The 27,311-nt window shown below is 33.9% G+C and overlaps 1 protein-coding gene across 1 annotated transcript in view; it reads right to left on the bottom strand.

The window, feature by feature from the left end:
* Positions 1–27,311, bottom strand: part of LOC129753166 (probable serine/threonine-protein kinase nek3) — a 195,438-nt gene that overhangs the window by 964 nt on the left and 167,163 nt on the right. The window contains exon 4 of the mRNA XM_055748962.1: positions 6,245–6,470. Coding sequence (XP_055604937.1) covers positions 6,245–6,470 — 226 coding nt within the window. The remainder of the gene's footprint in view (positions 1–6,244; positions 6,471–27,311) is intronic.

The following is a 27,311-nucleotide window of genomic DNA, read 5'->3' as shown; positions in this document are numbered from 1 at the left end:
TTTTCCACAATTTTCACAAGCTCACAAATAGTTTTCAGTGATTGTGGAAAAAATCATCCGAGTACAAATCAATCGTTTAAGAATGAAAAATTGGAATCGAACTGGATATCAAGAAAACGTAAAAAATAGTGTTATCATAACTTCAGTAATTTTCTTTTTTAGAGATGGCTGATTTATTGAACATGTGAGCCCTCACAGCCTAAGAATCTTGAATGTTTTAAAATTACTTGCACACAATCTCACAAAGAATATTGCAATTTTTACTTGGAATTTTTTTTTATTCTATCATCTTATGAAATGTTACGCCAGCGTTTTTTTCTGATCATGAGGTTTGACAGCTCTAAACGCCAGTGGTGATATTTCTTTGTAAAATAGCTTCTTCCATCGATCCATTGCAAAATTTCAACGACTTGAGGTCAACTGTATGTAGAGCACGTTTTGTGAGAAAAGTGACTTCATTTTATACCCGCTACTTGTGACCTAGAAAGGGCTATTTTCAGAAACCTTAGAGAAAATCCTAGAGTGTCCATTTCCCGACCATTTTCCCGATCCCGGGAATCGGAAAATCTGGTAGCCTGTTTCCCGGGAATTCCCGGGATCCCAGGAAATATTCAAAAACATGTAAAATATATGAAATTCGATTGAAATATAGCTTACGAACCTTTCCTGCATACAATCCCATTATTTGTTAAAAAAGTACTCTTTATAATGTTTTTTAAATTTATTTTTAATCAAAAAAATCAAAGTGTTTTCAACAATGATAAATTTCCTGAATAGGTCAAATGAAGAATTAATTCATGCAGGGGTTAGTAAAAAAGTCTTTTTTTTTTTGACTAACCAAGCCTTTTTTCGTTTTTTTATGCGCACTTAACATATTTGTTCTTCATCTGAAAAAAAAAACGATGTATTCTTCATTTTTAAGTTTGAGAATTTATCTGGCTTTCAAAGCCAGAGGGAAACAAGTGCATAAATGTTACTTTCGAGAAAACACATTCTGTTTACCTGCTTTGCGATTTTTCATATATTTTTCAAAGTGTTGTGGGTTTCCGTTCAATGAAACGGTGTGGAAATACATATAATTTTTTTTACAACTTATCTATTTGAATAAAAAAAATTGCACCAAATGGCTGAAAAATGTCTACTGCCTCAGGAATCGGCATATTATCAATGAGTTTTGTATGACTACATTTGCAAAAAGATCAATAAGAATAAAAAGATCAATAAGAATAGTTCCGGAGGCTATCAGGTTTTTCCAGAGAAATAATTTCATACATGTCGGGAATTCGCGGAAATGAAACTATGATTCCAGGGAAATGTAAATTCCCGAATATTTCAAACTCCCGGGAATTCCCGACCGAACACTCCAAAATCTCCGCAATTTTATAGAAAAACCCTGGCAAAATCCGGCATTTGTTTTCAAAATTGACGATCAAAAATCCGAGCAATTTTTCCAAAACCCTAAAATTACTCAACAAAAATCAAGTAAAAAATAAATAAAAATAAGCGTTTAAACAACGCATTATTCTGTTGATTTTTAAGATGAAATTATTGAGCAGCTTGAACATTACATTTTTGTAATTTAATGAAAAAATATTATTTTTTTCTAATCAAACGGGTTATTTTTTTTCATATTCAAAAATATAAAAAGAGGAGATTTTTTTTTCCGGAATCTAATAAGTTTTCCGTTGTGCTTAGAAAAATATTTTATAAATTCTTGTTTTAAATTACTCATTCTGGAAGAAATGTTTCTTAAAAAATATTAAACTGCATGCAGTGTGTTATACACATGACCCTAGAAAAAAAAGAAGGAGGGGGAGGGGGTATAACCGATTTTTAAACCTAATCCCCGATTCAGATTTTGCAAAAAAAATCAAATTTTTTTCACATGTTGAGAAAAATTAAGTTCTGAAAAAAATTGTATTTCTGTTTTCATATTTCGGACACTGTATCCAGGTAAGGATTCTTGATTGTTACCTTAAATCATTATTAGAAGTTTGAAAAAATAAACGTGATTGAAATTCATAAAAAAAAATTGAAACATGATTTTCGAAACTCATATGCGTTTTCAATATTTTAATAATATTCCTATGCAATATGGAAAGTCAATTAGATACCATCCCGAAAATTCAGATTTGAAATTCGTAAAAAACGAAATTTTTAACAGACTCAGAATCATCATTCGAAATTTATATTCTTATTTTGATTCACAAGTCGGATTAAAAATAAACATTTTATATAATGCAGCTAGATTGAACCCAAAACTTCAACATTTGAATTACAGATTCTTGATCAAGGGCTCTAAAACAAATTTCACTACTAAGCTCAAGATTCTGATCTGAACTTAGACTTAAAAATCTTATTTTTTTAACACGTATTTTGTTTTTTTTTATTTGAAATTCGGTAACAGATTCATAGTTTAAATTAAAAATTCAGGTTCAGATTCAGAATAAATATTTTAAATTCAGCTCGTTATTGAGTTTAACAATAGAAATAAAAAAATCCAGTTGATTAATTCGTTGCGATCACAGACTTATAATTAGGTTTGTAATTCTATTTCAAAATTTCGAATTATTTAAAATAAAAGTAAATTTATAAAAATAATTTAGCTAAAGATCACGAATATTAAGTTCAATTTGGGTTTATTTAGCTAAATTTGTTTTTTGAAAAAAATCTGATTTTTTTTAATGTGCAGGTTTTTTTCATGTTATGCAATTGATTTTAAATTAAAAAAAAAAACTTGCTTATAAATAAACATTCACGAAAACAAATCGGTAGAATCTGATTACAAGTAGGTTGTTAAAAATGTAGAATTATAGCAATAATAAAAATAATGGATTGACCTCCCCAAAAACTACCACCTGGGACCTTTTCCAGCTACGATGACATTTCCTGTAGACTTCAGCAAACTTGAGAATTTTGTTAACTATAGCTTCACCGTTGTGATACTTATTTAATTTCCCTTAGAATCCAGTTCACAATTTCCTTCAACTCCTTTTCCAGGGTTTCTCAATTTAAGTTTTTTTTCTTAACTTTCCCTGAAGTCCTTTTAAAGTTGCTTGTGCAGTTTTGCATATTTCTTTCAAAAGCTAACGTGAATTTTTTTTAAGAAATTGAAAATTATTTGGAGAAAAATTCAATCAGGATCATCATTGAAATCACATGATAAAACTGCAGATCACTCAATATGGAACTAGGTAATTAATAACGTGGCTATCTATCAGACGACGTTAAACTCAGTTAAAGTTGCTCACTAATCCTTTCCATTTTTTTGTGTGTTTTTATCACAATGTGATAATTTTTGTGACTATTTTATTATTGTAACTTATGAATAAATAACTTTTAAGAAGAAATTGAAAATTAAATGAAAGTCAACTGAGTGCTTTCATTTTTTCTATGAAGAATCTCCCAGGAAATTGACCGCACTGAAAATAACAGGTTCCTAGCCTTGGACACCCGACTACTAAACTGCTTAATTTCATATCGATAATTAAAATTAAGACAATTTATTATTTTGGCACGAAATGAAAATTTTTTTCGCGCCCTCTCAATCCAACACCTACTTAACATCCATTTAAGTTTTATCAAAACTTCAATTTCAAACTTAAAATTTAAATTTGGATGGAGATTCACTTGAATTTTTGAAAATATAAAATTACGATGATTGTTTTTTTTAATTGGTTCAAGAGTTTGATAGATTTTGCTCATTTTATTTGAGCATTCAATATTTATTGTTTTAAATAAGGCCGGAAATTTCAAATCCTTCTTTTGTCACTCGGAGTTGGAACATCGCGAGGGGAGGACAATAAAAAATAATGCGAAAAACAAATAAATTTGAATAAATTGCACAAAAGCTTGTATGCAACCAAATGGCATACAATATTATTGCATAAAACCTATTAATCAAGTTTTTTTTATCAAAAAATTCAATAAAATCAAAAATACAAAATGTGAATCAACTTCCATCAATTTGGTTCTTGGTCTTGTAATCTTACGGATATTTGAATTTTTATTTGAAATTTACTTAAAATACTTCAAACTTTATTTAGATACTCCCCCCTTCGGGATTTTGGAAATTTCGAAGGGGGGGGGGGGGGTGACAAAAGAAGAAATTGATATTTGTTCCAGCCTAAATTGAAAGTTTAAAAAAAACTTATTTTATGTTCAAACCAAATGAGCAAGATCTACCAGAATTTGGAGCAAATTTAAAGATTTTAATCATCGATAAAAGTAACTTCCCCTTTTTGTTTTAAGGCTCTATTATGCATACTAATTTAGCTAACCATTTTGAAAATTTTAGGATTTATTTTTTAAAGTTGCGATTTGAAAAGCATTAATGATAAGGCAATTAAAAATGAATATTCAAATAGCACAGAAAATCATTTCTAAAAGTTTTTTTTAATCATGCATTGTTTGATCAAAATATTTTAGATGAAAATCGGTACCCTATCAAGCCCCATATTTGATGCCTTTTGGGTCACCAAGCATCCAGGAAATTCAATTGAAATTTTTTTCCAAATATAGATTTTATCTATCCTCAGCTTAATTTTTGGCTATTGAGTATTATAAAAAGCTAAGTATTTCATCATAGAAGTAATAACCATTTCATAATAAAAAAAAACTGAATCCATTGAAAAGTATTCAAATATGTCAGGCTTTGCTTGCTAGAGCTTTCAATTATTTCATGAAATGTCCTTGCCAAAGTTATATACTTAAATCAACAAACTCAATGACTATGCAAACAGCTTATACATTTTTCTTCCAAAGTTATATTTATTTGAACTTTCAGTACATATCTGGTGATTTTTAAATGAAAAATTTTGTTTTCCCATACAAAAGTAAAACGCGTTGCGCAAATTCATGATTGAATGAATCGCTTCCTAATTTTTATTGCTATTTCTGGCAGCAAAAACAACCAAAAAAAGTTATGGGAGATATACAAATTTATAAATTTGAAATTCCCATACATAACTTACAGCAGGTTAATGTACAGTATACACAAGACTGCTGCAAAAAATGACTTTTTGCTCGCATATGTTTATTTAATTGCCTTTGGGCATCAGTGTAAAATTTGAGATGATTGGGTTGATTCCTGAGTTAGCGCAACGCGTTTCAATTTTGTATGGAAATTGGTAAGGAAGAAGAAATTTTTGCATATTGAATCATCCAGAAAATTCAAATAAGCTTGAAATAAAGTTGATCTTTAATTTTTGGTTTTGACTATTTTTAGCTTCATTTTTTGCTAGCATGACAAGCATTTCAAAATTAAAAATCTGAATCCAATGAAAAGTATTAGAAAATGACAGACTTTGCCTTCTAGATTATTAAAATTTTATTAAATGTTTTAGCAAAAGTTATATAAATCAATAAATTCTTTGGCTATGCAATGCAGTTTTTTGAGATTTTTGTTTTTATCCTACGGATACACAACTTTCAATAAAGCAGTCAAAAACGGTAAAATAAAAAAAATTGAAAAAAATTGCATAACATCGAATATCTTTTCTGGGTTACAAATTAGGTTTGTACTTTGTTGACATGAATTGTACTGCAAGAATCAAGGAATATGTTTCCTCCAAAGTTATACCAATTGAAACCTGCAGTACATCTCTGGCGATTTTCGAATGAAAAATTTTGTTTTCCCATAATAATTTCCATACAAAATCAAAATTCAATGCGCTAATTCAGGACTGGATGGAGCGCTTCCAAAATTTTTATTGCTATTTCTGGCTACAGAAACAGCCAAAAAAAGTTATGAGAGATGTAAAAAGTTAGGAATTTGAAATTTCCGTACAAAGCTTGCAGCGGTCTGGTGAACACGTTAAAATAAAGTACGCACTTGCTATCAAAATTTTTCAAATCTTTTTTGTTTTACTTCCTATACAAATTGTGTTGATTGACCGGATTTTCAGTATTTTATGTCTATCGTTAATACATTTTGGAATGTTTTTTACATATTTCGATGGTTTTTAATGAGCATTCAGCTAAGTCTATCGTACTTTAAATGAACAAATAAAATCTAACATTAATCAAAACAGGCTAATGTCTAGCATCTAGCCAGTGATCAACTCACTGATGATTGCAGGATTGCGCTCTAGGGTACACGGGCGATGTAGCGAAAATGAACTTCAAATACTAATCAAATAATTAAAAACACCTTGAAGGGAGAATGATGAAGACAAATGGGAAAACAGCAAGAAAAAGGAAAGATTTCGGGTTCTTCAGAAGCCGGACAGGACCGAAAACTTACCCAAAGGCATCGACGAAAGCAGGTTGTTTTTGTGCGACAGCAGGCTATTATCACCGAATGCTAGACCTCCGCCGCCGCCGCCTCCGCCACCCCCACCATCCACAACGGACGTCGGCGTCGTCGAAATTGGCGTCGCCTCGTCATCGAAATCGTTCGTCTCCAGCAGCGACGTCTCCGACGGGTACTCGAAGGTTGAGGTTAATGAATCGTCAAATTGAATTTTGAACTGCAAAGAAACGGAGAAAGAAAGTGGAAAAAAGCGCTATAAGATACTGAATATTATCTTTGCTAAATAAGAGAGAGGTATAAAACTTGGACGTTCACGTTTTGTCCCCGTTGCTGCCGAATGTCATCTGATCAGACCCACCGTGGCCAGCAGCCACGAGGTGACGAATGGTGAAAAGCAGCGATAATTAAAAGATGAAAGTGATTTCAACCCCCATCTCTTCTTGTAAAGCTATCATTTGGTGACAGTTGTTTTTGTATAATTTTTGGGAAAGGTGGTTAGAAGAAACTACGTGGTTTAAATTATTTAGGAATATATGACGAGACAGTCTACAGGGCTAAACAGTTCCTAATCCTATAAAGCCTTCTTTCACTTGAAATAAAGATACATAAACACTGAAAATAGAGTTTGTTGTGATTTTTTTTCAGATATGAGAAATAAGAGCATGACAAGCATTTAAAGTTTTTTTTTTTTTTTTTGTAGCGGCCCACCACACTCCCCCACACCAAAAGGCTCAATTGAGCCCCCTGGTAATGGACGCTACTGTTCTCAGCATGTCTGGCAGCAAAATGATAATAAGAGTAAACGCGAGCAAATTTTAATCATGCTGAGAACACAAATATTTATAATGTCGTGCGAGGAAATGTATTATTTAACTAAATTGACTACAATATGAAATCTCAATGGAAAATAATTTCCTTTGAAGAGATTCATTATTCGATATTTACTAATATACTATTTATTTATTGCTAATTTTATTATGTTATGTTCAATAATTGTATAAGATAAAATACAAACAACAAGATTTTTAAGAATAATAATATTAGATATTAACGCTACAAAAGTACAAAAGGTAAACAAAACAAAGACTGGTTGATGATCGACTGTTTTAATGGTTCAATTTTTCTTTCAAAAGCTGTAAGTTTACGCGGAGTTCAAGGATACAAAATGTGATAAAACCGTGAGACTCTTCTTTTAAAATCAATTTTTATATTACTTTATATCCGTTCATAAGTAAAGTCCGTAAACTGAAACTTTGACTGTTTTCAGGGATTACTTTTTTCTGCAATTTCTGATATTCATGCCTTACAAACGTTGAATTTGATAAACTGTGGCAGTTTAACAAACGGGTCACTTAAGAGCAGGTTCCGTTTGTAACTTCAAATCTTCAAAATATAGGGGAGAGCAAGGAGACTAGATCCCTGGGGAGATTGGATCCCTGAGCCATATCTCACAGCTTATGCTCTCGAAAAATGGATCAGTTATGATGTTTTCTTGGAAAATTTAGAAAAAAATCTTTTTGAGTTATTGAACTTCTGATGTAAAATTCATCAAAATGTAAGTTGAAGATTTTTTTTCAAATGATTCTAACATGAAAAACATATATCAAAATATTTATTTAAATAAATCAATCTTTGGAAAATGATAAGAACTTCATAATGACATATGGTAAACTCTTAACTTCTTTTTCAATTTTTTTTAAATAAATGTTACCTATGAGTTCAATTGATCCCTAGAACTCAAAAAGATGTGTTTTCATCTAAATGAATCTCTCCAATGATTGCCTGTTAAAAAGACATCAAAGTTTGATTTTATCTAAAAATTTAAATTTTCGCCTTCAAGTATGCTATGAATATAGGGTTGTAGAAAAAAAACTTATAATCGATTAAATGAATAGTATAAACTTTCTAATTAATCTTATCCATCGAATTTGGTTGGTTTTTGACAGAGGTTGAGTTTCCCTGAAATAAGGATCAAGTCTTCTTGAATAAAGGACCAACCCAAGTAACCAAAAGTCCCATAAAACAGGTACAAAAACGCTTACTCAGCCCCATACGTTCTATGCAGCTTAAAATTTAAGTTAACTAGTTCCAAAACAAATCTTAATGATCTTCTATTCAGCTTCCAGCGGCCTTTTAATTCAGCTTCCAAAAAATCGCAAAATGAGCAAAAAATCTCTCTCTATCTCAACTGCACCCTTGGCTTCGGTTCATATCACCTTCTTTTGATTATTTATCATGTTCTGTACATGGTACCGCCATGATGCCACGCACCGGATTCCAAAATCGACAAATTGCTCAATTGCTTCTCTCGTACTTTTCTTACATATATCGCATCAGAATGGTCACTCAATTACCAAATTACTTATTGAAAAAAAACTTGCCCGGCTTGGGGATCGAACCCCGATCTCCGTGGTGAGAATCGAACACGCTACCTCAAGACCACGCCTAGATGTTGTTCTAACTGAAACAAAAACCCGAAGTGGTGATTTGATTTTGAAAGCACATCAATGCACTTTTTGTGACTTACCAAATCCTGTTTTGAGCACTTTTGTGCCCTTTATGTGACTTAAGTCCCCAACGACGTACGTATAAATCACTTTTGCAACTTTCAAGTTCGTTAATGAGATCACTCATGGAAATTGTGCAAAACAAGTCACATACAACGTACATATTGTTCACTTTTGCAACTTTCAAGTTCATTAATGAGTACATAATAATCACTTAAAGGAATAGGGAAGTTGATCTTTTTGTCAGCCAATATGTAACTTTCAATGCCTTCATTCAAGTAAACATGTGACTTTTGGTTGCTTGGGAAGTCTCCTTTAACTTAAAAAGTCAAAATTTTTCCTCTCTACTAAAATCCTTCCCATTCAAGTATGGGACAAAGTATCATTCTAATTTTTCAAACATAGAAACTTGAAATAACATGTTTTTAGAATTTGTAAAAGATGATAACATGACCAAAAAATAAAAAGTTATAGATGGTTTTTAATCAGGTTTTTATTCGATTATTTTCTTCAAATTACACCCTCGTGATGTTTCAACACCGAGTTACAAGCGAAGGGTTTCGAATTTTTATCGATCTTAAAGTGGTCCATAAAATTATTTTAATAAAAATTAGGAATAATGTATTTATTTCCGGAAAATTAGTCCAATTATCATAACCAACGAAATTTATTTCTAAACCGACGTTTCGATGTCGTATGACATTATCTACAGGGATTTTAAAATTATATCGATCAGTACCTTACGTGCCGATGTTCACTGAACGGCTGAAACGATGTTTGTTCACCGACTACCCAACCAGCAGGAGGAATATCCCAAGCAACCAAAAGTCACATACTTACTTGAATGCAGGCTTTGGAAGTTACATATTGGCTAATAAAGAGAATCAACTGCCCAATTCCTTTGAGTAAACTTTAGGTACTCATTAATGAACTTGAAAGTTGCAAAACTGATCAATATGTGCGTTGTATGTGATTTGTTTTGCACAATTCTCATGAGTGAACTATATGCACTCATTAACGAACTTGAAAGTTGCAAAAGAGATTAATATGTACGTTGAAAGGGACTTAAGTCACATAAAGGGAACAAAAGTGCTCAAAACAGGATTTACGTAGTCACAAAAAGTGCATTGAGGTGTTTTCTTCCTCGCCGGAGCTTGTTTCATCGAATACGCTGATAAAAATTCTGGAAAGCTAAGGTAAATGATAATGATAATGATTATGATGATATATGATAATTATACATTTTCTCATAATATTTTTTTCAACTAATTAAAAGAGAATATTCCTTTTGGAATTATTCGAAGGAAAAGTACGTGATGTTATACTGGCAAACCACACCAAACCCGATAAAAAACATGATTTCAAAAAGAGATTTTAGGTTCGTGTATTTCCTTTGAACAAACAATATGTTAGATTTGTTCGCTACGAAGCATTTGAGTATATTGCTTTTGTGCTCTTTGATAATTGTTCGGGGATTTATTACGAACTCAACTGCACTTATTACGCTCACTGTAAATTACGACTCAAAAATGCCTTCAAGAAGACGGGATATTTAGGTAAGGTATTGAAAGTTTTTGTATGTTGCATTTCATTCGTATTTTTTGTATAAGATGTGGTCAACAATTTTCATATTCTGAAACAAAGAAGTTCATTTTTCTGATTAAATATCTCTCATAAAAAAGAGTACATTTCGTAAAATTTCGCAAAAAGAAGAGTATGTACGCCCATTTCTTGATCGAAAAAGAGTACATGTAGGGCTAGGTGGGGTAATTATGAACAAAATTTCTTCATTTGGCACACTCACAGCCACCACATGCTTATTTCTCATCATAAATTCTGAAAACCTGCCAATAATGAATGTTTCCGTGCTCTTCATCATTCTGTAGAGCAACTTTTTTTTTCTGGTCGCAACCCACGTCCTTGAGACGTCTGTTCATAATTACCCCGTCTGTTCATATTTACCCCCCTGTCTAGGGGGTAATTATGAACACGGATTACGGACTTGGTATAAAATTTTTGAAAAGTAACAGTATTTATACGTTACATTTACCCATAGTAAGCAGTGTATGTAGATTTTTTACTTAAAAAATTATGTTCATAATTACCCCGAACGCTGTTCATATTTACCCCGAGACTTGACCAATATGATTTATATGGTGTCAGAAAATCTCAATTCAACACTGAATAATGAAAATAATAAGCAGTAATAAGAAAATGGGTTGTTTTACAAAAACTCAATTCAATTCATGTTCAATTCAACTTATAAAATAAACAAATGTAATCAAAATTTAGAGGTAAAGCCACACAAAAATTAGCTATTTAGTGTTCTTTTGTATTGATTTTTTGTATCTTTTGTTTCGGTAGTTCAATTTTTTGTTGCATCTTTTACGTTTTGGTTGGTTTCTTTTTTCTGTCTTTACAGAACATTTAATTTGATATTGCCTCTCCATACGTGTGAAATTTTCGGCAGTTAGGCTACTCGATAGTTTTTACATCCGTTTTCAATGTCCTGCGCAGCAAACATCAAGTTTTCACCGAAATTTCGTGGGTTAGGCTTTTCACGTACGTCCGAGATATCACGAAATTGAAACCGATACATATACAGAAAATTCTAATTTTTTTAAAGATGGTTGTATCACAAAAACACCCATTAAAATCTTCTTGGATCAGTGAACAGTCATATTTTGCACGGCTTGTCAGTTCTATATGATCGACTGTTTTGAAAAATATTTACACTAAATAATTTTTTTTTATCACCTGTACGAAATTTCACATTATTAAGTAGCTCTATTTTCTCAACAAAAAAATATCACTGCAGAAGTTTTCCTCACCAAACTGAAAGAGAAAATCTTCAACCAAAAGATTTCCATTTTGTACTAAATTTAAAAAAAATATATTCGAACAAATAAAGATTGAAAAAAGTAACTTAGTTTAAAAATGAAACAGCAAGAACATAGATTTTGGATCTTTGTTATCCGAATGTAACTCATAAACAATTATTCTTTGCTACAATTCTAATGCTCTGAATAGCAGCACGTTGTCCAAACAAACAGGAAAATTTATTTTTTTATCTTTGTTTTGTGGACTTATTCGCCTATTAAATTTATCATGGTTTTTCATATATTTTACTGTTTACCACAGAGATTTAAGGTTTATAATAATGTTAAATTTTACGCGGTAATGTATTTAAGCTTGAGCAGCGAACCTTTTGTCAAAAAATGGTGAATTATATTTTTAGTAAAATTAAAAATTTCTTAAAGTCTAGCTATCAATACCAAAAAAACTGATTTTCGAAGGACGTAAAACCTTTATTCGGTGTTAGAAAACTATTCCTGCGATACAGGTTTTCGGTTTCGGTATTACCGGTAAAACTATCTGTAAGGAACCACTCACTAAAACTTAGAAAACACTGAGACTACATTTTTTTCTATCAACAAAAAGCAAGTTCTTATCACTATTTTTTTAAACAAAATTGAGACTCGTTTAAATGCGGATTTAGCTTTTTTTTTCAAAATTTCTGTTTTATAAACTTTTTTCACTCTTGAAGTTTTGATAAAATTGTGTTCAAATTTTTTTCAAAGACTGAAAAGAACTGGCATAGCTTTTTTTCTAAATCCGAATCTCATTTTTAAAAGAAAAAATAACAATTTCTCAATAATTCAAAACTTAACACATTGCGGACCTAATTTAATTATGAAATTTATTAAATTTGGTCCAGTAAGATCCTGGGATATAGTATGCCGAATGTTGATGTTTCCTGGCTAAGATTTCTTCACAGTCCTGTGTTAAGACCTTATAGAAGAGGGGTGGGGGGAGGTTTATGAGATATTTTTGAAAAGGAGAGGAGGGGGAAGGGGGTCTGGAAATGCTTGAGTAATAAATGAATGGCCCCCTAAGTTGATGAATAAAACATTTGACCATCAAAAAGCCAAAGAAATGTCAGGAAATGTGTGTTCATAATTACCCCATAGGACGAAAACTATGGGGTAAATATGAACACTCATCAGTGAACCTGTGCGAATAAAATTTTTCGAAATTCCTTCAAAATCCAGACAAAGCATCATAAACCGGATGTAAAACAGTTGATAACAACATTCTCGCTTGATTTCCTATGTTCAGATATTCAAAACATTGAACACTGTCCAAAACGATTTCCGTTTCACGAGGTAATGGTTTTTTGAAACATCTGAAATGATATCATTAGGGTTTGAAAACAGGTCGGAAACAGCTGAAAGCTATCAGTCGGATGTTAAACTACCACTTTTGGAACTTTTTGTGTTCATTCATCCCCCACACCAGCGCGTATGGCACTTGTTCGGAATTACCCCGTGTTCATAATTACCCCACTTGACCCTACTCTTAAAAGAGTACGTATGGTAACCACCCTAGGTTAAACCTCCCCATGGGAGTCCAGAAAAGCAAGTAAGTTTTTCTACTCTACATTCAAAGTTTTAAAGTTTTATTCAAATTTTGATGAATGAGTAAGGTTATTCAAGAGTAACAATCTTGACTCAAAACTGATGCCAAATCCCCAAAAACTAATCTCAAATTCCAAATTCCAGTTTTATTTTCTCACTAGATTATAATTTATTTCTGTTTTCAGATTTGCGATTCTGAATCCAGTTAAGGATTCTTGATTTGCAGAAAGAATCATCATTCGAAATAAGAACTGAAAAACTGTGTTTAAATACTGGTTCAAATTCGATTTTGCAATTCATTCAAATTTCGATTCATGATTTTCGAAACTCATATTCATTTTCACCAGTCAGATAATAGTTTCGCGAATATTAAAAAATATATTTAAAAAACCATTTTGCATTTTTGTTTCATACTCAAATTCAGAGTTCTTATACTTCACTGTTACACAGAATGCAAACATACCTAACAATGCTTCAAATTCGAATCAGCTTCATTATTAGAAATACATATTTAAATCCAGATTCGCAAGTCCGATTAGAAACAAACTGAAACCCAAAACATCAAAATTTAAATTATAGATTCATGATTGAGGGCTCTGAATAAATTTCACTTCTTGGTTCATATTTAAAATTATGACCTTTAATATGAGTTTAATTTGAGATCTTTAATATGAGTTTTTTTGTACATATTAGAAGTCGTATTTAAATTCGGAAACAGATTCCAACAACCAACTTACAATTTCAATTTTTAATTCAATTTCAAAATTTTAAATTTTAATCAAAGTTTCATGCAATGAAAATCTTATTAAAAAAAATAGCCACAGAATTTTAGTTAAGGAATGGATTTTTCATTAACAATATTTGCTAAAAAAAGGAAACATTTTAATCTAATGTAAGGAATCCGCAAGGAACTCAATATTTTTGGTGTAATGTTTAACACTATAATTATTGCTGTTTTTTTTCAAGAGGAAAATTTCAAACTAAAATTTTCAATTTGGGTCAAGATTGCAAGAATAAGATTTTCACGTAAAATTTTAACCTCTTACTTTCACTTTTCAATCTTTTATTTATTTTTGCCGAAGAACGATAGTATTTTTTTTAATTGACTCACGGGTTTGGTAGATTTAGTTTATTCGATGTGAACATAGAATAAGTTTTTTCTTGAAGATTTTAAAAACTAATCAATTTAAGCTCAAATCAAATTAGCTAAATCTATAAGATTCTTGAGCTAATTTAAAGATTTCAACCATCGATGAAAGTAAGTTTCCATTTTGTTACTAGAAAAATGAAGGCTTTACAAATTTAGCTAACCATTACAAACATTTTGGAACGTATTTTCAAACCTTCTATTTAATTTGATAAACAAATAATGTAGAAGAACTTAATGATCGTGGTCATTCAATACGGATTTGTGTGAATACTTTTCACCTACTCATTGAATCTTCATGTTTAATTCATTAAATTTGGTTCAAATTCATCAAAGATCCAGTAAAAAATAACAAGAGATACAAACATCAAAATTATTTGTGGTAGGATGGATTTTGCGGGAGTAGCCAGTTTTGCCATTAACATTTGAACATACTTGAAGGGGTGTAATAAAATTTTGAACCAAAAAGCGTTGGCAGGCTGCAGCAGGTATCTATGAATAATGTTTGCATAAATTTTGCAAATTCTGTATAAGAATCCAATCACGAAGGTCGCCATCGACACCAAATTCGATATGCGGTAAATCAACGAAGACCAACAACTGTTCGTTGGGCATGGCGTCAAGGAAGATAGCGATTTTTTTTTACTGGTCATACCTTGACGGCTTTGGGTTAAAAATAAATGGCTGGTTTTTAAATTGTTTATTTTTTCTTCTAGTTATGAGCAGCCACGCGACTTGCGTGCCTCGGTTTTCCAGTTGACTTGTTTCATCATAACTTGTGATGTGAGGAAGCAAAAGCCTTTGGTGGTTTGTCTGTTCTATTCTCGTACATGATTTTATCCGAAATTTGTTCATAAAAATTTTTCAACAACATTCAAATTGGTACAAATAGGAACATTGGTTTTTTGCTGTTTGAAAATACTGTTAATGAATTCTTCCTCAAATTCATCAACCACATTTGATTTATAACCTCCAAGCATCCGATTCTTCGTTTTCGCATTCAAAAGAGGATAAAAAATACAAGGTTCAACAATACGGAAAATTACCGTAATTTTCTGTCTACCCGGGTGAGTAGCACCGGACAGAAAGAAAACTAACCCATAAGCATGTGTAGTATTCTGCACGTTTCGATGGACCGGAATCATCTTGTCTTGTCACTGGCCGGCGCGGAAGACGACTGGTTTGCCCCCGAGCCAAAGATGCGCCTCAGACGCCGCCGGACGTCATCGAACTGCAACGCTGCTACGGCTTTCTTGGAAGATAGAACCGGTGCCCATGGCTAAGGTCAAGCACGTGAAGGCATCGTTCCGAAACGGTGCACTTTTCCGATTGCAAACAACTCGATACCCTACAGGCAAGCCCTCATCGATCAGTCGGGGTCTCCGACAGCCTTTGAATAGATGGCCAAACAAATGGCACCGGAAATCCAATACGTTAATGCATTTAAATAGTTTGAATATTTGGAATTGTATGTAATTTGAATCGGGTTGTTTCAGTGGTTTAAAATAACTATATTCTCAAACAGTATGATCAATAATCTATCGGTAACGGGTTTCTAGAAACTTGGAAAATGGTGTGGCTTTTGTTAAAAATTCCTAATTCGACAAACTTAATTGGACCAAAATTTCCAGGATTGCTTAGAAAGAGGCTGGAGAACATCTAAAGTCAACACGAGCTCCAGAAAAACTTCGACAATCGAAAAATAAAGAAATCATCAACCCGATTTTAAACCCAATTCTAAGTAGTTTTGGGTTCAAACAGCAGTTAAGTAGCGACTCTCAACTTTGGGTTCGATTAAGCATTCTCAAAACTAGTTTCTAACTTAAGGTTGCCAAGTTGCCCGGTTTTATCCTGGTTTGCACGTATAAATAATACAAGAGTGGGGAACAATCCGACCCGGCCCGGTTGCCCGGATGTATTTACTTTATTTGGCAAATCAAACATTAAAAAAAAAAATGGCTTGAAAATTTTAAATGCCTCCGAAACGAAATATTTTTAGCAAGTTTTACAAAAATAATCATGAAAGATTTTTTAGGAATTCTTAAATATGATTTAGAATCTGTCAATATGTTTTGAGTTTTTTTTTTTTCATTTTTATTCTTGATTTTTGTTGAGTAAATTTTGGGGTTTGACAAAGTTTGACCGGATTTTTTGTCGTCAATTTTGAAATCAAATGCTCGGATATTGCCATATTTTTATATAAAATAGCCCGGATACGTGCTGAAAAATTTCTGACAACCTTTTCTAACTGTTTTCGTGCCTTCTCGTGCCGAACTCAAAATTGTTCTTTTCTTTCGAGGGTTGTTTATTTTTAAGGAATTCAAGAAAGGATATATATGCCCGAAACCGGATTTTGCTGTTCCGGTAAAGATAGTGTTGCATTTCTGAGCTATGGCAGACGGCATTCTAAGACGCACATAATTTCATGATGACAATGACAGTTGAATGCAGACAATAACAGACATTTTCGCATTCTGATGACAAATAATAAAATATTTGGAGTAAGTATTTGGAGCTTATGTAGTTCAACGAATAGAACTCTAAAGTAAGAAAAATGAACGAACTCATTTTATCACAAACCTTAAGCTTAATTTCAAGTTCAAAGTTCGATCTTTGTTTTGCTCTCTTGCTCAAGAAAAATGAATTAATTTTGAGTCCGCTGTTTTGAACCGTTGAATCCAACTATTTTCGATTAACTCAATTTTGAATATAAAATCGGGAACGTGAACTCTTGATTCTTCTACACAGTAATCGTAAAACAACGGAACCAGTAATTTTTTTACGGCCTAGCTATTTATCGAACTTGCACAGTTTTTTTCGGTTAATCTTAATGGACGTTCACCTAGAAAATTTAGTTATTCACTGTTAATGCTGCGTCAAAATTTTCTATGTAATAATGATGAATATCACCCTTAAAAAAGTTAGCTCATTTATGAAGCTTAATACCTTTTTTATCTTAATTCGAATCGAAATGCGGTCTTCGGATGAAATATTTTTCATAATTTAGAATTTCAGAAAAAAACCATATTCAAAAGAAATCGTACGAAGAGGACCAAACTTATTGATGAAAAACTGGATTTTTATGTTCCTCCCGAACAAAATGTCTCAAAATCTTATACAAACTTCAGGCTCGTTGAGCCATTTTGAAAAACTAAGTTCCGCATCCAACTGAAGGCCTCCTTCTGTCAACGGTACAGCTTTTTTCGAAACGATATTCGGGGAAGATGTTACTTATCTTCTTCTAATTGACATTGACGAAAAGAAGGGGTCCCAATTGACTCCCTTGTGGTACACCACTGTTAACCGAGAATTCGCTGGTTTTCACTTTCTCTAGCTTCAGGAACTGGACTCTTTCTGTCAGATTTGAACTAATCCACTCTGCAGGCAAGTACCGGTGATCTTATTTCTACATATAACAGGAGAGCATCAACCTTCAGCCGTCTCTGAAATTTTTAGCCGCTACAGTCCCTGGAGTGTCAATTTGACTCTCCTGACTAAAACCAATATTTATCTCTTGTTACCCAAAAATTTTTTACTAAATTAAAAGTTTTAGAAACCTCGTTAAATATGTTTTTCAGACAATATTCAGCTACAACACTTCAGTTTTCCGGTCTTAAAAGTCTAAGAAAAAAAACCCGAAAAAAATGCTTCGGAAAAAAAAACTTTTGATCAACTACGGAATTCTAAAAAAAAATTTCACATAGTTTCCAAAAAGCTGTAGTTAGAAGCTATACGTTGGACAATTGGATTTTTTTTTGTTTGAAATTTTTAAAGATCATGACCAAAATGTTGAAAAAATGGTTTAAAAACCGTAATTCTAAATCAATAAATCGTCAAAATGATTTTAGTCACACCAGATAAATTTTGAAAAGAGGATAGGAAAGTTGACGTAATTTGGCACATTTTTGCATTTTTAGGTTTTCAAAATACGAAACACGGATGTCAACGCGTAGTGAGCTTCATATGACGGAAGACGATGTGATGCCCAACCTAGCTTTTGAAGAGCATACCTTACAGAAATTTTTTTTGTACTAATACTATTCTTTCTTCATATATACCTGAGCGAGGAGACCATACAATGCTACAATATTCCAGAACAGACCTCACATAGACAACATACAGAGTTTTGATGGTATACTGGCCTTTAAAGTTGTAGCAGAAACGCTTTATAAACCCTAAAATGCTAAATATTCGCTTTATGTATAATAGTGTTATACTGCCGCTGGAAGCATAATTGTCACATGTTACATTTTGATATGTGAGGTAGTTTGGAGTCTACCGCCTCGTTGCGATGAAAACTTTTATTATATTTAATAAAAACATGTTTTTTAGAGTGAACTTGATGTTTCTTTCAAAAAACGGCGAACAAAAATTTTGAAATAAGTCCTCTAGGCACCAAAAAGAAGAAAATTTCAGAATCTAACATGTGACAATTACGCTTCCAACGGCAGTATAGTGGTCAATAAAAGTAAATTTGGAATCCAGGATAATTTCCAAGACTCTCACTTTGTTATATCTTTCTACATCCGTATTCCCTAGTGTAATTAATTACAATATTTGGTGATGATAGTTTTCTGCAAACTGATATTGAGCTACATTTTATCACATTTCATTAGAGTAAACTTTTCTTACAATAGGTGTAGAATATGTCTATTTATTTCTGGAACAAATTCATAACTACTTGGTTTTCTAAATATAGTTCATGTCGTCGGCATAGATAAGTATTAAAAGATTGTCCATGATGAAGGTAATGTCGTTAACGTATACGATAAAAATAAGTGGTCCTAAATGTGAGCCTTGTGGAACAACTGAAATGACTTGAATAAGATTAGTTTTTTTCCATAAATTTTTTGATTTGTTGTTTGTTTGTTAAATATGATCCAAGCCATTTAAGAAGTCCTAAATCAATAAATAAATGTTTCAACGTGATTTCTTTTATCCATTGCATTTAGTGAATAATCTACGAATTCAAATAAACTTGTGGAAGCTAAGCGATCTTTTAAAAATCGATGTGGTTGTTTGTTATTCGATTTTTTATTTGAAGGAGAAAAAAATCATTCACAATTGCCTAAAAAAACTTGAGAATGCAAGAGATAACAGCAATTCCACGATGATTACGTACGTCAGGTTTCCGCCCAGATTTAGGAACCCTAGAAATAGGAACCAGAAGGGAACTTTTCCATATTTTAAGGAAAATTCCTGTTTCTAAATAGTGACATCTTAAATAACTGAAACAAAGAATATGTAAGTTCATTGGCAAGGTTCTTGAAAATACTGGAGGAGTTCCATCCAGGTCCTTTTGAGGGGTCAACATTTTTCAAACCCTTCAAAATATCCTGTTCATGAAGGTATTTGACACCATTATTACTAGGATAATCACACCCAAAATTCAGCCTCTGTGCCAATGGCGTGTAGTCAATTTAATAGCATCATTGGTACAAGAAGATAACGCGACCGGCACTGATTCGATTTGCGCCCACCGGCATTAACCTCCCAGCGCAACCGAATTGCGTATGTCTGAATGAAACAAAATAAAAACGTTTTCGCGTCCCTCCCCATCGCATCACAAGCCGAAGAAGGATGGAAATAAATACCGGCCAACACCAGGCAGCCAGCGAACCGAGCACTGTGCGTGTGAATGTAGCAAAAGCAACAACAGAAACATCCTTCTAATTCAATCAACCGGCAAACACGGCTAAGCTGTGCGTGTGTATGTAGCAAAAGCAACAACAAAAACATTCCTTCAATTCACCTTCAAACAACACCGGCCAAGCTGCCCGGCTTTAGCAGCTGTGTATATGTAGCGTGTGTATGTAATAGCAGCACAGAGAACAGACGTACAAGCTCGAAAAAAAAATCTTCCAAAAAGTGTGTAGAATTTCAAATGCTCACAATCCAAAAATACGTTATAAATTGACTTGAAATAGTGCCATCTATTGCGCCGTTCAAAAGTTACAAATCAAATTTTCAATTGGCCAGTTTTCGAAAAGGCCCAGCCAAAATACAAAAAAAATGTTCAAAACTATCGTTGGAAATTGTACACAAGTTTCGTGGGCTAGCTTGTTTGTCTGTTCTCTGTGATAGCAGGCAGTAAGCAAAGCACAGTTCTCATTCAATGGGTTTCCCGTTCCTTCACTCCCGTTCCCTTTCCCGTTTCCATCTTAAGGCAAAGGAATGCATTGAAAGGAGGCCAAACGCCGGGAAGCCGCTGTTGTACGTTTTTTGTGATTGATCGGTAACAGAAAGCCTATGACAAATATACCTCGTCCTGCATGAAGCTCGAATAGTACACTGGTTAGAATGTCGGACTGGCAAGACAATACAATTGGTGATGTGAGTTCGATTCCCACTACAGTGCTGTGGTTTTAATTTTTATTTTCTTGTTTCTGGGATGAATTATCCAATAGGAAGGAAATCCCATAAAATGTTTTTCTTGTTTCGCTTGAATGTAGTGGTCATCATTTTGGTTGGGAGCCGAGTCCTTATGCCAGTTACGGTTTTTCAAACATACCGTCTTCGGCACAGTGCACATTTCAGAGCATTATCGGCACAGAGATTTGCTAAAAAGGCATTGGATTTTTGCAGCCTCTTCTATGGGTGCAGGATAAAATCTTTTTAGTCTCTTAAAATCTGAAATCGTTTGTTTTCTGTAGAAAAACAGGAGAGTAAAAAGCAACAACAGCGTCACCTGTAGGTGTATAAAATAAATGCTTTAAAATAGAACAGAGAATATGACTTACGATTTAAATCGCAATGTTACTTTTATGACGTCAATTAACACTAGAAGGACCGGCAAATAGAATATACCTAATCGGACCGTGACCGGAAAAAATGACTAGTAAAGGGGAAATTTTTAATAACATATTATTTTGAACTTTTTTTTTTTGATATTGTTTTGTTACTTGTTCTGTAATATTTTTGTTATAAAATGTAAATAGTTTTTCACCATGGGTGCACGGAATCACCTCATTTTGGTAGAGTTGATGAATGCGTGTATGTCATAAAATGATTATTTCAAATAACTATCAAAAGATTAAAACACATTATCAATCTTATTAGAAATTCATGTTAAATAGTTATGGGTATTGACCATGGGTGCACGGTTTCACTTCAATTTTATCGGTGGTATAAAACTCGAAAAATGTGATCTTGGATTTTTTGAAAGGTTTAAATGACAAAACAGCTTTATGGTATGTTCTACAATGTTTCATCATTGCAAAATGCACATATTTTATTTTAAATTTTATTTCTGATCAATTCACCTATAAGTGAGATAATTTGTCTATTTTTTGTATTTATCATTTTAACACTATGATGTCTTGAGAAAAGTTGTAGATCATCATATTTTAAAAATCTTCGTTGAAGACGTCAAAGCTCTATCTCTTAAAACAACATTTTTTAAAGACATTTTTTCAAAAACTGACAATTGTGAAACTACACAACTTCATTAGGGGTGTCAAGTCACTATTTTGAAGTTTAATGGTACTTTTTGGGTGATATCTTATCATAATTGCATGTGTTTATTGCAAGGTTCCGAAATTCGCTCGCGATAGCTTCTATCTATACACTTTTTTCATAGCACTCTCAGGCAGCGTTGGTTAGCCCCTGCCTTTGCTGTACGAACCAAGGAAATGCTGTGCGACATTTCATTTTCAAATTATCAAAGCGGGCCTTCCGTTTTCTTGTTTATGGATGAGGGGAAGGCTCTGCCCAAAACAAAAATTAATGGACGACTCACAACAGAATTTTCCGTCTGATGCATAGTTGCTAAGCGATCTTAGAAGGGGTAATTTTTCGTTTGTTGCATTCACTCGCGATCGCCTCTATGTAAATCAGCAGTGAAACATTCGGAAGTGAACTGCTCAAAATGTATCGCTTATATACCAATCGTAGACGCGGGTAAGGCGGGAATGTTAGGGGGGTAAACAATTTATACTTCTCCTGCTAAAAGCTACAAGCAATTCTGACCAAAGATTGCTGCGACAATCAGGAAAACAAAAACAGCTCGGATAGTCTGCTCGTGAACAGTTCACCAACGATGCGCTCAGCAATGATCAGCGACAACTAGAATTTTGAATGTTGCAGATCACCATTGAGTATCTTCGTTGTTGATACAATATTATTGCATTCGCTTGACTGCCTTTTTTTGTAAATCTTTATTTGAAACGGCTCGTACCCTCAAGTTTTAAGGAGCCAAACTCTTTTTTTTTGTTTTTACAATTGTTTGTTTAGCATAACACTTCTTGTTCAAAGAAAAAGAAGATAGAAAGGGAAATATGAAAATAAAAAGAACTATAGACCAAGATCGATGGCTTTTAGAGAAAGATAGATTTCGAACATGTAGTCCAAATCTAGCACGGCTAATACATCTCTCACTGGGACATTAGGTGGTTTTCCTCGGGCCCGAAGGGAGTCTATGATATTCCTTTTTGCGACAAGATGGACCTCACACGACCAGCTAATATGCTCAATGTCATGGTAACCTTGGCCGCAACCACACAAATTGCTGCCAGCAATATCAAAACGGTAGAGTTCCGCGTCTAAGGAATAATGATTGGACATGAGACGGAAGAATACACGAATAAAATTCCGACTCAGGTCCAACCTATTAAACCAGGGCTTGACTGCCTTATACAGGAAGATAGATGCAACATACGCCTTCCCTTCTGGCTGAAAAGTGGCAAACTTGATTGCAGCAAGAAGGAAAAATAAAATTTTTGTTCCTGTGATGAGTTGGCTCGCTTGGTGATTAGAGGAAATGAGAGCGAATTTCAGATCCTTGGTTAATTGTTCAATATCTCGGAAAATTGCAAACATACCAGAACAGAAATATATACATCAGAAAGGGCAATCTTCATGAACATACAGTTTCATTTGTATGCATGAGGTTTTACTACTAAAATAACTTAACTGAAAGATGTCAGTTTTGAAGTTTTAGTATAGCCGATTCAACAATTCCTCGATCAGCCAACTATGTCACTCGCGTGTTGAAGCGGGAACTTATGTAAGTGAGTGAAAAAAAACTGAAATTTGCCAATCTACCATCTTTCATTTTAGTTATTTTAGTAGTAAAACTCATGCATACCAATGAAACTATATGTCCATAAAAGTTGAAAGATTGCCCTTTCTCATGTATATAATTTTGTTCTGGTATGGTTGCAAATTTCAGAGTTGAACAATAAAAACATGAAAAGTAGTCATGCAATACCTCGTTAGGCGCCCTGCAGTGATGTCAATTGAATTTATTGTTTATCAATGCCAAAAGACATACCTCTGTTAAACAGCTGATAACTTTTTTGCCTAATAATATACGAAGTTACGGTCTTCGACAAAGTTGTTCAGCGGAAAATTTCTCTTAAAAATTTTATAAATTGGCACAAAAACAGTCAGCTGGATCGGTTCCACCGAAAAAACAAAAACGCTGTTGATTTTTCAGTACAAAATATTCAATTTTCCCATACAAACCTAAAAGTTCAAATTTACTCATGTAAACGTTACTTAAAAATTCTACAAAAAATCATGTATGAGTTTTGGACCAAGACGAAGCTTTTTAGACCTCAGGGTTTAAGAAATTCAAAAATGACCCCAAATCGACTCAGTCTATTGCACTTGACACCAAAAAAGCAAGCGATTTTTTTTTATCTTATTTGAGTTATAAGGCTGTGAATTTTACCAGTCATTTTGACTGGTCACGGTCCGAGTGTCCATGGTGAAATTTATTTCGCTTATTAAAAGAACTAGTGAAATAAAAAATAAACAAATAAACAGGTTTGTGGAGATTCAAAATTCATGAAAAGTCGTATTTTTTGCGAATTTTCAAAACGAGGTATTTGAAAGATATTCAACAAACAAAGTGTCAAACCAATCATTTTGACTGGTGCAGTTTCTCTAGTGCTAAAGAGAAGACTACATTTGTGGTGTAATCAGTTTGATAGATTTTAGAAATCTGAAAAGTGATTTTTATTTAGTGGATGCTGTGCTGTATTGAATATGAACAATAGTTGAAAGCTTGAACGTTGAAAGATTTAACAACTCTAACAGTGTGAAAATTGACTAATTATAGCCTTATAGAAATCATACTTTTGAATCATGTTCACGTAGAAGGCTCTACTGATTAATAAGATCATTTAATGAAGCTTCTGGGTGCGGTTGAATGTAAGTTGTAGTTAATCAAAAGCCGTCATCAATGTTGTTTGCTGCTAACGGATTAATTTATTCTTCTTTCATACATATTGATTTCTCCGTGTGCTCTGTAATAACTAATGATGATCGTTCCGAAGTAACGGTCTGGAGATCCTAAATGGAATGATATTGTTCCAGCGGTGATAAACGATTCACGTTTCAATTGCTGACCCGAGGACATGCACAGGAAGCTGTCCATTTTTCACTATTAATGATTTACTTAAAGAGTTGTTCGCCTTTCATGGAAATGCTATAGTTGGTAGAAAAAAACATAGTAAAATTCTTGCATTGCAAGTTCCATTGTGTTGTGGTGTAACTAAGTGATTGATTTCCTTTGATGAACTTGTTTTCAGTAAAAACATCGATCGGATTTGCTAATGATAACAAACAAGTGGAAAATACTATCGTGAATCTACCCACAACAGACAGATTTCCTCTATCTCAGGCGGACTCCAGATGATGTCCGAAAACAGGGGTGTGGATTGAAGATTTGCTCCGCTGATGGGGGTGGGTCTGGGTATCATTCTTGGAATGGAGTTTTTTACGTTGTTGAAAGGAGCTAACACGCGGAAAGCTATTAACGCAATTACACTCGTAAGGGCCATATATTATTACACATGCTCAGCGAGCGGATGATTGCGGTAAGGCGCTGCCTATTTAGCTTGTAAGCTGACCAAACTGCGTGCAATATCTGCTGTTCTACATCTATCCGAGTGATACAGCCAATTAATCTGGCCCCGAGCGAGCTGCGGATGCAGTTGGAAGTGCAATCATTAAAACCATCAATCCCGCCAGATAAGGGCGCGTTCATAAACGATGTACATTGTAGATACATGGTCATAAAATCTTTACGTTATATGGGCTATGATAAGCAAACGATTGTACGGCGCTGTTTAATGGTCTCTGATTAACGTCGTTCATCTGGAACAAATCGCCCTACGGGCATCTGCGATGTTTATATTTTTCAAGCATAAATTATATTTGATTTAACGATGAGTACAAGTTGTAAGGGTATTTCCAGAAAGATAGAGTGATACATTTATGAACCCGCATCTCAAAGTAGTAATTTACGTCCAAACCCCAGCTGGAAGTTTCTACCAGTGATTCGCACGACAAAACGCTGTCACTCATAATTGCATCGGCGGCACTGTCGCCATTGAAAAAAATACATTTCAATGTTTTTTTTTAGCCGCTGATCTATATTTATGTATTCTAGAGTAGTGAAAAAGAATGACTAAACTACACAACAAGTGGAGGTACCACAGTACAAGTTTTCCCTAGCCCTCGTTATTCCGTTGGCCCCCGGGCGGACAGACAGAGTTTTGACCATCACACGATGGATCGGTTCTGCTGAAAGCTACTGCAGCTTCCGGTTGAAGTGTGCCAAGGTTGCGGTTTAGGTTCCAGCGCCAACCGCAAACAAAAACAATAACAATATTTATGCGGCCACGGACCGATGACTCGCCAATAAACCAGGCCGGCTAAAGATGCACTGTTCATCTCGCGTGGAACTTGGTCGGAAACGCTGTTCTCATCAACTTGCTCGCTTTGCGGAGAGGGTTGGTGTGCGGGAAAACCGGAGGAAGATGCGCGGGTGAGTTTTGTAATGATGGAAACAACAATGTTCAGCATTTCCATTTCAGTTGAATGGAAACAGAGAAATTCAGTTAAAAAGTTATTCATTGATGAGAGAACGTTCTTGAGATGTTTCGCAATTTTTCGTTTTCACGATCTTATTGATGATTTGACATTGAAAAATTACCGAAAACGTCATAAGTTTCATCAAGCCATCAGAACACAAAACAATCAATGTCATTGATAAACTTCAATGTTTCATTGTCAATGTTGATTTTATGGCTTTGAAACAAACGGTTTGAACATAAAATTCCAGGTTTAAGTGATTTACTAACCTCTCTTTCTGAATGGAAAATTTAATCGTCATTATTTTGATAGCTTCTAAAAAAAGTTAATGTCCGGAACAGACCTTGTTTCCGATATCTATCTGACATTACATATTCCCATAGAGATCACATGTGTCAGCGAAATTGTCCTAATCAGCCAATGACATCTCTTCGCTGCCTGCGGCTGCTGCTGTTCCGTACATTACGGATACCGACATTCCGACATTGTAGAAGGCTGACTTTCGTAATGGCCAGCAGCAGAGCAATATTCTGCATTTTCAGCGTTCCTCAATTTGTTCCGCCCATATCCCTGTCCGGCAGTCGGTTGTCGTTTGGATAATATTTCTATGCTGCTACACCGGCCGGGCGGGTTTTCATTCAGTTTGGCCAGTCAGCAGGTCCGGCTTCCTCCTTCAACGTAGCTCCTAATTAAAAGCTACAAACGAAACAAAGACCCCCATTTCCATTGCCTTGTACAATACTAGGTAACAGGTACCCGGACCAACCTGTGGCTTTTTCGACGACGATTCTATTTTTCATTGAAGAGTTTCAAGCCCACTAATGGCTTGAAGCAGGAAATTTTCCTGTTGAGGCAGCTTTGTCTATGCCGAAGGATATAATTAGATGAACTATGTTGCGTCTCATCGTAAATTTAAAACTCTTATGTAACAGTAGTTCACTATAGGTATCACATACTATGTTGAAAAGCAAAATGACGAACGCAAGTTTTTCATTTCGAGAAAAAGAAGAAAAATAAAATCGAAGCTGGAGATCGAACTTTAGAATCACAGGGAAATTTTTCGGAATACGCGAAATTCGAAAAAAAACTCCACCCGAATAATGCCCAACAAACCATTAAGTCCAGTATTTAGCCGAAAAATGACTGTATAACAGCACTTCATT

The sequence above is a fragment of the Uranotaenia lowii genome, chromosome 3, assembly GCF_029784155.1.
Source record: "Uranotaenia lowii strain MFRU-FL chromosome 3, ASM2978415v1, whole genome shotgun sequence".
Lineage (NCBI taxonomy): Eukaryota > Metazoa > Arthropoda > Insecta > Diptera > Culicidae > Uranotaenia > Uranotaenia lowii.
Note: the sequence above shows the minus strand (reverse complement) of the source record. Positions and strands in the feature narration are given on the sequence as shown.